General features: G+C 43.2%; 1 protein-coding gene across 1 annotated transcript in view; it reads right to left on the bottom strand.

The window, feature by feature from the left end:
* Positions 1-11,675, bottom strand: part of TXLNG (taxilin gamma) — a 52,597-nt gene extending 40,922 nt beyond the window's left edge. The window contains exon 1 of the mRNA XM_026480262.4: positions 11,497-11,675. Coding sequence (XP_026336047.1) covers positions 11,497-11,598 — 102 coding nt within the window. The 5' untranslated portion in view covers positions 11,599-11,675. The remainder of the gene's footprint in view (positions 1-11,496) is intronic.
* Between the last annotated feature and the right edge of the window lie 562 nt (positions 11,676-12,237).

Here is a 12,237-nt window from a genome sequence, read left to right as displayed (position 1 = left end):
TTTTTAACTGTGTGAAGACATAGAAAAGTACACATAAAGCACTTCCACTGCACACCAAAGTGTGATGGGCATCTTAAAGAAAACCACTAATGCAGCTGTTTGAACTACAAGCCCAACCAGCAGCTTTTCTCATGGATCACCTTCTTTTTTTTTTTTTTTTTTTTTTTAAGATAAACTGTGCTTGTTATTCAGACTTGGGTATTTGACAAACGTATTTTCCAAAATATATATAGTGAGCCTGTTACTTCAAGGCAAACGACAGATAGTATTTGTTGCCAATGACAAAATTCGAATTTTTAAGCAAAATTTAGAATTTTTTAAAACTATCTGCTACCTGGGGCACCTGGGTGGCTCAGTCGTTAAGTGTCCGCCTTCGGCTCAGGGCATGATCCCGGAGTCCTGGGATCAAGCCCCACATCAGGCTCCTCTGCTGGGAGCCTGCTTCTTCCTCTCCCACTCCTCCTGCCTGTGTTCCCTCTCTCACTGGCTGTCTGTCAAATAAATAAATAAAATCTTTAAAAAATAAAAAAACTATCTACTACCATGAGTTTGACAGCTTCCCAATACTTAAGACTTTTCTGTATAATACAGGGACTACAGTCAATACTAATATAACAACACTGTATGGTGACATATGGAGACTACACTTAAGGTAGTGAGCACTGAGTAATGTAAAGAGAATTGTTAAAACACTATGCTATACACCTGAATAACATTGTTTAAAAAAAAAAAAACTCTCCTGATGACATCAGTGGTGATACTAACATGATTTTGATATTATATAACAAAATGTGTCAACGTTTGGAAGATTGACACAATTTGGTAAACCCATACTTTTCAAATGACTAACAGATGATATTACAAAATGATGCATGGGAGAAAAAACATCCATTCAAAGTGCAAAACAAAGCATTATATTTTAATATAACAGTACTAAAAGTTCAGTAGAGTTTCAGATCCCACATTGGCAACTAACCTTCAAGAACTACTACTTGCCAAGTTTTGGTGTAATATCAAAGAATTTCCACAACTGCCTAAAAAAGCTATTAAAACACTCTTCCCTGCTCCAACTACATACATGTGTAAGGCCAGACTGTCTTCCTACACTTCAACTACAACAGCATATTGCCACCGACTGAATCCAGAGGCAGATACGAGAATTCAGCTCTCTATTAAGCCATTCATTAAAGAAATCTACAACAACATAAAACAATGCCACTCTTCTCACTTAAAATATAAATAAATAAAGACATCTTGATTTTTGTTTAAATTCCCTTCATCTATTTCACCCATTCACCCACCCACCTCCCCTCCGGCAACCACCAGTTTGTTCTCTGTTACTTAGGAGTCTGTTATTTTGGAAAATCAGTATCTAATTTTCAAAAACCATTATGTTGATATGTGGCAGACGGCTTCTGACATGGTCCCCAATGATCCCAGTGATCCTCCTGGTATTCACAACCTTGTATAATCCCCTCCCCTTGAAAGCAGGCTAGACCTAGTGACTGACTTCTAATGAGAGAATCTGGCAAAAGTGAGGGCCTGTTACCTCTATGGTTGTGACAAAAAAACTGCAACTTCCTTCTCTCTTCTGCTGACAGTCTTGCTCATTCTGATGAAGCCAGCAGCCATGTTGTGAGATGCCTATGGAAAGGCCCATGTGGCAAGGAACCAAGGGAACCCTGGAGCCAACAGCTCATAAAGAACTGAATCCTTCCAATAACTACATGAGTGAGCTAGGAAGTGGATCCATCCCCATCAAGCCTTCAGATGACTAGTCCATGAGACCCTGAAAAGCAGAGGACCCAACTAAGCCACACCCAGATTCCTGACCTACAGAAAGAGATCATAAATGTTGTTTCAAGCACTAAGTTTTGGGGTGATTTGTTACACAGCAATAGATAATTAGTACAATATGAGTTCATTTTAAATGAATAATAATTTACTATATGTTTTAATTTCTAATAAAATATTAGATATAACCCACAAAAACAAAAGCATACTTAAAAATTATGCAAAAAGATCCTGAAACCAAAAAGTTTGAGAACTGCTGTCCTGGTTGTGATGGAACAGGAATAGAGAGACTAGAAGGCCAACTCACTCAAACCATGGCCTGAGAGGGGTCCTTACCTCGGCACCCTTAACCAAGCAGATCCATCTCTAGGGAATATGGCCCTGGGACCAAGTTCAAAGACAGCGAGCCAGGAGTGCCATTTCCTGTGGTTCATTCAGAAGCCTCTCCAACAGTAGCTGATATACTTCCTCATTTAATCCTCAGAACTATTTTATAGGCAGGTATGATGAACAAACAGGCTCACTGATATCATTTAAAGTAGTTTGTCCTCGGTCATGAACCTAAGGGCTTGGAAAGCAGAGACTGAATTCTTAGCTTTCTCTGTATCATTCCAGAGAATACGTTCTTCCAAGGTTATGTTAAAAATAAATATGGTGGGGTGCCTGGGTGGCTCGGTTGGTTAAGCTGTGGCCTTCAGCTCAGGTCATGATCCTGGAGTCCAGGATCAAGGCCCTCATCAGCTCCCTGCTCAGCAGGGAGTCTGCCTCTCCCTCTGACCCACCCTGCTCTTGTGCTCTCTTTCTCTCTCAAATAAATAAATAAATCTTTTTAAAAAATAAATGTGGTGATGGTCACAAAACTCTGTGAATACACTGAGAACCACTTGAGCTGTACACTTTAAGTGGGTGAATTGTATGGTATGTGAATTATACCTCAATAAAGCTGTTAACCAAAAAAATGAATTAATACCTGAGTAAAACCAGAGCAGGGACAGAGTTCTGAGGAGGGATATAAACTGGAAGCAATAAGTTCTAGGAGCTGTCCCAACTCCTAACTCTTGGCAGCAAAAGGCTGCCAATAAGCTGTCGCAATATGTTATGAGCACGGGGAGCACACAGAGGCATTAATAGGTAAATGAGGAAAAAAGAGAGAAACCAGCGCTGAAGTTAGGATGAGGGTGAAGAAGCCAAGAAATGAGCAAAGAGGTCCAGAAAAGGTCTAGTTGGGACACAGCTTCTTTAGCCTTATAACTTCTCTTATAGTACTAAGTATTACTACACTTACTACTAATATCTGTGGTAGGTGCTAACATCTGCATTAGACCATGCACATCATTTGCCTTTTATTTTTTTATTTTTATTTTTTTTATTTATGTGACAGAGAGACAGCCAGCGAGAGAGGGAACACAAGCAGGGGGAGTGGGAGAGGAAGAAGCAGGCTCCTAGCCGAGGTGCCCGATGTGGGACTCGATCCCGGAACGCCGGGATCACGCCCTGAGCCGAAGGCAGACGCTTAACGCCTGCGCTACCCAGGTGCCCCCATTTGCCTTTTAAAACAAGGATGATGGCACTAGATTTCACATTTAATTTCTATGACTATTTTATAAAAATAAAGGGTGCTGGACTCCATGATTTGCAAAATCATTTCTAGCTCTAAAACTGTAATTCAATGATAATCTGCAAACTGAAAGATACCTGCATTAGCCTAAACACCCATCTAGGCAGCAAAAATATCAGGAAACCCCAAAATTTTAATGCTCAAAGCTACTAAAATATGCTTGGGCCTGACCTATTTTGCAGAGGGGCAGGGGCTGGGTCACACAATTAGTATCTTCAAGCCACAGACTCCTAAGATGTAAAATGGTCTTCTACTTTTATGGGTTACCTAAATGGAACACCCCGTCCCAATTTTATGAAGTCACACTTCGCCAGCTCCACGTGGACCAACCATGATGTACGTCTGAACATCAAGCTTTCTCTTTTCTCTTGTCCTACTTACCCAGACCACTTTAGCTCTTTGTTAACACTGTGTTGTGTGGACTTTGAGACAGGTTTTTACAAAAAGGTCTCTCTAAACCCTCAATCTTTCAATTTATCCAAATTATACTTGGAAGTGCTTTTGCAGAGAATTAAAGCACAGCACACCTCCTAACTCATTTATCTCAAGGTTGACCCAAGGCCTCAGTGAAACAAAAGGTATGAAACCTGTAAGGCTCAAAATTCCCCTCAAAACTTCCCAGATCATAATAGTTTTTCTATACCCCCAATGATCCAACCCACACTTCACAATTTCTTTTCATTTAACAAAAACGATTACTCTTTTGACCTACCACTGAGTTTTGCTTACATTCAACAAGGAGCATGTTTTTATTCACTATTCTCAAGAAAAATGTTAAGAGAGCACAAGACACATGGCATACAAGTAACAACTTTGGAGCCCCAAAAGTCTGACCTTCAAGCATACCACTTACTGCCTCCTATGCAGCCAGGAGGGAGATCAACCTCTCAGTTTCCTGCTATCTATAAACCAGGGATGTACATTATCTACCTTCTAGAGTTGTAAGATTAGATGTGATCAATATCAACTGTAGCATGCAGAACGGTTATAATAATACCTGAATTAGGATGCATTTGCAAATTATGCAAAATGCCTACATTCTCACTTTTAATATGGCCCACATGCCAACTCATAAAATACTTAGCAAAATGTGCTTCTAAGCCACTGGCACATCTTCCTTGCCAAACCATTCTACACTGACCTTTCTGAAAGTAGGGAGTGGAGAAGTGCTGGTTTAGCAACATTACTTACGGCAACTACAGAGTGGGAAGTTGGGGATAATGGGGGGTCGTTCTGGGGGACATTTTCGAAATGTAACACAGAATGCAAATCAACACCCTAAGCAATAAATGCTAAGGAAAATTATTTTGATAGCGCGGGAGGATAACACTGGTTATTTTATATATCTTTTCCATCCAGTAATAAAATTTAAGTAGTTATAAGTACCAAGAGAGTTTCAACTAAGAAATGAATTGAATCATAAAAATATACTCTCAGGGTTCAAATCCTTAAAGGGTCACCTGAACTATTTTTATTTTCTTCTGGAAATGCTCCACTTGGGAAAAATTTAAACACAGCTAATTCTCAGTGTTAACAAATACTACATTAAATTTGTACATTACTTTATACATTTAAAATACTGTCACATCTGTTACATTAACTAGGGGTGCCTGGGTGGCTCAGTCAGTTAAACGTCTGCCTTCGGCTCAGGTCATGATCCCAGGGTCCTGGGATTGAGCCCCGCATCAGGCTTCCTGCTTAGCAGGAAGCCTGCTTCTCCTCTCCCACTCCCCCTGCTTGTGTTCCCTCTCTCGCGCGGGTCTCTCTCTCTCTCTGTCAAATAAATAAATAAAATCTTCTAAAAAAAAAATAAAAAATAGGGGCGTCTGGGTGGCTCAGTCGTTAAGCGTCTGCCTTCAGCTCAGGGCGTGATCCCGGAATTCTGGGATCGAGCCCCACATCGGGCTCCTCCGCGGGAAGCCTGCTTCTTCCTCTCCCACTCCCCTTGATTGTGTTCCCTCTCTTGCTGGCTGTCAAATAAATAAATAAAATGTTAAAAAAAAAAATAAAAAATAAAAATAAAAAATTAAATAAAATACTGTCACATCTGTTATATTAACTAAAAGTTACTGATAATCAGTCTAGAACCAAACAAAAAGTAATTGAGGGAGGGGGAAGGGGTGAGTAGGGGAGGAAAAGGCCAAGGAACTTCTTTGGGATATTAAATTCTGCTAGGTAAGCAGAAACGGTCCATGCAGTAGGTACATCGGTTGCACAATTATATACCAACTCTAGGCCAACTTCATCAACTCTGAGCTATCTTATTTAAGCAAGTTTTCTGTTACTTGACTGAGCCTCAGATGTTGTATCTATCCACCTGGGGATATCACCTACTCTGTGAAGGTAAGCAGATATTAGAATGGAAGCACATTTTAAGTGCCTAGCACATTGCAGGAGACAGGGAGGACTCAAATTTCTTTCCTTTGAAACACAGCTCTCTGTAAAGTATAAAATCTGAACAGCATATCTATGGAAAAATCTATTATAGTGAATCCTTCTGTAAAGAATCCCATACACAAGCAAATCACACACAGCCTACTTTATGGCCTCTAGATTTGACACATACATTTCTACATAAAACTTCTCTAGTCAATTGAATGGACCTAGAGGGCATTACGGTAAGAGAAGTCAGAGAAAGACAAATACGATACTTCATTTGTATGTGGAATCTTAAAAAACCGAAACAAATGAACAAACAAAAAGAACAAACAGACCCATAAATACGGAGAACTGATGGTTGTCAGAGGGGAAGGTGGTGGGAGGATGGGCAAAATGGGTGAAGGGGAGTGAAAGGTACAGGATTCCACTTATAGAATGAATAAGTCACAGGAATAAAAGGTACAGCACAGGGAATATAGTCAAAGGTATTGTAACAGCACTATATGGTGACAGATGGTAGCTACACTTGCAGTAAATGTATAATTCACCGTAATGTATAGACTTGTTGAATCACTATGCTGTATACCTGAAACTAATGTAACCTTATGTGTCAACTATACTTCAATTTAAACAACAACAACAACAACAACTTCTTGGGGCACCTGGGTGGCTCAGTTAAGCGTCCAACTCTTGATATCAGGTCAGGTCTTGATCTCAGGGTCATGAGTTCAAGTCCCGGATTGGGCTCCATGCTGGACATGGAGCCTACTTAAAAACAAAACAAAAACAACACAACACAAAGACAAACCAAAAAATGAAAGAAAAAAAAAACCCAACACTTCTCTAGTCAAAAACAACATAAATGACGCACATAACATACAAACCACCTTCCAGTAACATAGTATATAAATGTGGCATATTAAAAAATAAATTAGAAAAAAATAAATGGGGCATATCATGATCTAAAAACATGGAATTACTAAAGGACTGTGCTATATCTGGTCTACTCTCATTACTGCTTTGCCTCTTTGGTTCCCCTTGAAAATGAAATTGACCAAAGTTTGAAAATAGACAACAATGTTGTAAAGAGAAGGTCACTTTATTATTTAATCTCTGTGTCAGAAGAGTGGAAATTCAAATCCACAAATGGGGAGAAAAACAAGATAATGAAACGGTTTCTTCCTACCCCATACTCTTGCCACACCCTGACTGGACTTCTCCTCATTTTATCTATCACAGAGAGATTCTGGGAAGAGAGAAAACTACAAAACTACAAAGATAGGTTTACAATATTAATAGCATCCTAAAAGCAAGAGAAATGGATCTTTCATATATTCTCCCTACCAGATCAAGTAAAATTCTACATGCCTGGCACTGTGCTGAACGCTTCTCATCAACATTTACTCTTCACAACAATCCTATGTGGTAGGTGTTAGCATCATTGCCACTCTACAGATGATGCAACTGAGGCTCAGAAAGATTGAGAAACTCATCCAAGGTTGCACAGCTAGTAAAGTAAGTGGCAGAGAGCCAAGAGTCTTGACTCCAAAATCCATACTATTCACCCACCGGTACACTACTTATTATTGTAGTCTAGATGAAAGGGTATTGGTTTCTAGACTTGGCTTCACCCCTTAGGCAAATCACTTGACCTTGCTGAGCAGTTTGTCATCTGTAAATGAGGGCAATGACAATTCCTCCAGCCTTCTCCATGGCATCCAGTGATGCTGCTCTTAAAGAGTTAACAAAGTGCAAATATGCTGTAAAACTTATGGCGTACTATGCAGATGCAAGATTTTGTTAATTTGAGCCTTGGTTACATATCTTTATCCTTCCAAATGGTTTACTCACCTAAAAATAAGTTGTTGTTGTTGTTGTTTTTTAAAGATTTTATTTGAGAGAGAAAGATAGCAAGAGAAAGCACAAGCAGGGAGAGGAGGAGAGAGAGAGGGATCCCAGAACCCTGGGATCATTACCTGAGCCGAAGGCAGACGCCCAACCAACTGAGCCACCCAGGCGCCCCTAAAAATAAGTTTAACAGTAGTTCAATCATTTTTAACATTCCCCATCAAAAATCTAGTATAAAAAACCAAAACAAACCTACCTTAGACATTCTGGAAAAGGCAAAACTATACAGATAGTAAAAAGATCAGTGGCTACCAATGGTTCGGGGGAACAGAAGGAGGGATAAATAGGGGATTTTCAGAGCAGTGAAAACTATTCCATAGGATATTGTAATGGTGGATGCAGGTCATTATACATTTGTCAAAACTCTTAAACGTACAACACCAAGAATGAACCCCAATGCAAATTATCGACTTTTGTTAATGGCAATGTATCAATACTGGCTCATCAATTCTAACAAATGCAACACACTAATACGAGATATAAATAATAGGGGAAACGATGTGTCTGAGGGAATATATGGGAACTCTGTAATTGATACTCAATTTTTCTGTAACCTAAAACTGCTCAAAAAACAGTGCCTATTAATTTTTTAATTCAATATCCTGAAACAAATTCTACATAGAAATTTACAGAGTAATGAATGACCTTGGTATTCTAAAAAATGCCTCGAATACCTGACAGTGTACATCCCATCTTTTTAGACCAATGTTGTCCAACAGAATTTTTTTTTTAAAGATTTTTATTTATTCGACAGAGAGAGAGACAGCCAGCAAAAGAGGGTACACTAGCAGGGGGAGTGGGAGAGGAAGAAGCAGGCTCCCAGCGGAGGAGCCTGATGCAGGGCTCGATCCCAGAACGCCGGGATCACACCCTGAACCAAAGGCAGACGCTTAACGACTGAGCCACCCAGGCACTCCTTGTCCAACAGAATTTTATGCAATATGGATCTGCTCTAACACAGTAGCCATTAGTCACACTGGCTACTGAACACGTGAAATGCGGCTAGTATGAGAGAAGAATGGAATGTTTAATTTTACTTAATTTCTTTTTTTTAAGATTTTATTTGAGAGAGAGAGAGAGGGAGAAGGAGAATCCCCACTGAGCAGGGAACTTGATGTGGGGCCCGAACCCAGGACTCTGGGATCCTGGGATCACGACAGGGGCCGAAGGCAGACGCTTAACTGCTTAACCGACTGAGCCACTCAGGCGCCCCTTATTTAATTTCAATTAACATTTAAACAGCCACATGCAGCTAGTGGCTATCATATCAGATAGCACAGTTTTAGACAATTCAAGAGACCCTTAGAAATGTACTATAATATTAACTTTAGAAGAAAAGAGTTACTTCAAGAGACCATTCAAATGGATATAGTTATGAAACAATGCCACAATTAACTGAGCTGGCAAAGAATGACTAAGTAGATGGTTCAAACAACTAGGAGCCAATAAAGCCCATCTCCAGTTGCTTTTCACTTTAAGTCAGTGACTAAACAGTCACTTTAATTCCCTCAGTATTTTCAAAACATTCCAATTAGCTAAACATTATTTCTGCTTCCTGAAAAAAATACAGTACAAGTCAAGTTAGAATTAGGAATATTCTTTCAAGTTGGTAACCCAGAGGAAATAAAAAATTAGGGGTCATAAAGAAATAAGTGAATTTTGCAGACACAAGATAGTCACCCAATTTTTTTTTAAACAAAAATTCAAAAACTAGGGGCGCCTGGGTGGCACAGCGGTTAAGCGCCTGCCTTCGGCTCAGGGCGTGATCCTGGCGTTGTGGGATCGAGCCCCACATCAGGCTCTTCCACTATGGGCCTGCTTCTTCCTCTCCCACTCCCCCTGCTTGTGTTCCCTCTGTCGCTGGCTGTCTCTATCTCTGTCGAATAAATAAATAAAATCTTTAAAAAAAAAAATTCAAAAACTAATATTTAACCATGTATTTCGATTCCAGGTCATAGTCAATTGGAAATCAAAAGGAAAAAAGATGCCCAGAAAAACATGAGCAAAGAAAAAAGGTACATGAGATAAGAAAAAAATGAGACAGTACAGAAACACATGGCTATTCATATCCAGCTGTTACCCAGAGTGCTGCCTCAAAGGGTCATTACCTCTTATCTCAGTCGTTTAAAATGCTAGTTGATTAAACCTCAGTTCCTAATTCAGACTTTTGGTCCTTATCCTAGTGGCATAAACAGGAACTTACGTCCTCAACTGCAGCGACTTTTTATCAGAGTCCTCCCCTGGGGGACCTATGAAATCAAACACTGAGATTGGCTCCCCACCCTCAGGGAATAAATGAAGTGTCCAAAGTGACAGTTTTGAAACCCTAGAGTACATTAGGTCCACAGCTTCTTTTTCAGTCCTTCAAGTACTGGATCTTTATTTTAGAGTACAAAGAGAGAAAGAGAGGTAACTGAGAAGTATTAACACCCTTATGCAAGGAGATATGAAAATACCTGACCTTAGAAACAGGCCCCAAAAACCAATTCTGGACACTTTTCTCAGATGTAAACCAAACCTTTGTTCTCCTTTTTCAAGCTCATAAATCTCATAAGAAAATTATTTCGTAATTTCACACAGGAGTGATTTTTGAGAGTATTCAAATGCATAATTAAGTAATATTAAATAGCTGAGTGATCAAGCAGGACGTCCAACAAGTTGAATGTTTCAATACGTTCCACTGTAAGGAAAAAGAGACGGGGTGTCCACCTTTCCAGCGCCTTTCCCTGCGGATTTCCATTCCTGGGCCCTGAAAGCCCTGTACCCCATTTGTTGTGCAATCTTTTTCGAACTCCACCCACTGACTCCAGAACAAGTGGAATTCTCCCATTCTGAAGGTCTCGATTTTCCCGTATCCAGGGAGACATTGAAAACTCCTTGACGTGAGTCAAGTAAGGCAAGGGGAACGGTCCAGCCTGTCTCCCAGATTAAGAAAGACCAAAGGCCATGGTGGGGGAGGCGCTCAAGTTTCCGCTCACCGCCCCCCCCAAAAAAGGAAAGGAGGGTAAATAAAGAAAGAGCAAGAAAGGGGAGGGAGGACTAAATGGGAAGACCGGCTATCAAGCGATGCTGCCCCCAACTCTGTGGGACCCAGGTCCAACAGCATCATCTTCCCATCGCCGGCCCCACGTGTAGCCAGGCCCGTAGTGCCCAGAGACGAGCCCTGGGACCCGGGAGCCAAGTGGCCCCTCCAGCCCCGCGGCGCTCGCCCGCCCGCGCAGTGGCGGGGAGCGCAGGGGGGCGGGGGAAGGGGGGCGCAGTGCAACCCCGGCTCCCGCGCGGTTATCTTGCTGCGCAACAGCCTCGCCCGCGCCGCCCGGGCTCACCCGCAGCGCGCCCTGCGCACCTGCCCTGCAAGAACAGGGCCAGCCCCTGACCCAGGCAGCCCTCCGACCGTGGCGCCCCGCGCTGGAAGCACGAAGAGCACGCCGAGGGCGGGGGCTGGGAGAAGGAACACCTTGCGCCCGGGGTTCCCCGGCGCCGGCCACACGTGGCTGTCACACCTGGCGCGCCCCCGCCTCGCTCCCCTTCCCCCTCACACCGGGCTGCGCCCCCTGCCCTCTCCCCACCTCTGCCGCGCGCCCCAAAACCCCAACCTTCGCTCCCTCCTACCCCATCCATCCCAGTCCCAAATCCTCCTCCACCTGCTCCCACTGTCGTCACCCCCGGGAAGGAAAAAGGCCGGATGTTCGTCCCGTGGCTAAAGGTAACCGGAGAGAGTGAAGATGTGGACCCCGAAAAATCTAGCCCGGGCATTCCCCCGGCCGGGCAACAACGCGGACGCCTCCCAGACTGACCTTCTGCCGCGGGCTGCGTCGCCGTCCGCCCCGTCCGGCCTCAATAGCCTCTTCGGCGCCTCCGCCTCTTCCCCGCGCTGCCTCCTCTACCCGCGTCGCCATGAGGTGACGGCAGCAACCAAACAAGCGGCCCAACAAGGGGGCACGGAACCTTTCAGGGCCCCCGCGCCCCGCCCCTGAACCCCCACGGCCAATCGCCGCATGAACTGCTTCCCACGTGACCGGAGGAGGTTGGCCCGCAACGGGATGGAGCGGGATGGGGGTGGGGAGCATTGAAGTCTGGGCTGGGCTTCTGCAGGGCCGAAGGGCGAACACAGGCCGCGCGAGTCTGCGCAGAGAGGGAAAAAGAATCTGAGGTGGACTACAAGTCCCAGCAGGCTGCGCGGGCACGGCTCACAGGCCCAGCTCAGGATTGGAGCGCGTATGGCGGCGTTCTGAAACGCGAAGAGTGTCCGCTGGGTTGCCCGTGCAGCCTACGGGGACTTGTAGTTTTCTGTAAGCGATGTACCGGTACCGAAAGGTACTCTCGATTATCCTGAGGGAAAAGTTTAGAAATAGTCCAGTGTTTGGGAGGGAGCAGGAGTGGGGACGTGTTGTTGTGTTTTTGTTTCTGTTGCTCCTCTTCGGAACTGAGCCCAAATGATTAGGGATAAGGGGAAATCGTGACTTTCAAGGCGGGAGAGATGTAATGGCTTTCAGAATTTGAGGTTTCTGGCTGGGACACCTGCCCCGAGTCCCCCG

Source organism: Ursus arctos, chromosome X (assembly GCF_023065955.2).
Source record: "Ursus arctos isolate Adak ecotype North America chromosome X, UrsArc2.0, whole genome shotgun sequence".
Classification (NCBI taxonomy): domain Eukaryota; kingdom Metazoa; phylum Chordata; class Mammalia; order Carnivora; family Ursidae; genus Ursus; species Ursus arctos.
The sequence above is the reverse complement of the archived record's forward strand: the minus strand, read 5'-3'. Positions and strand labels throughout refer to the sequence as shown.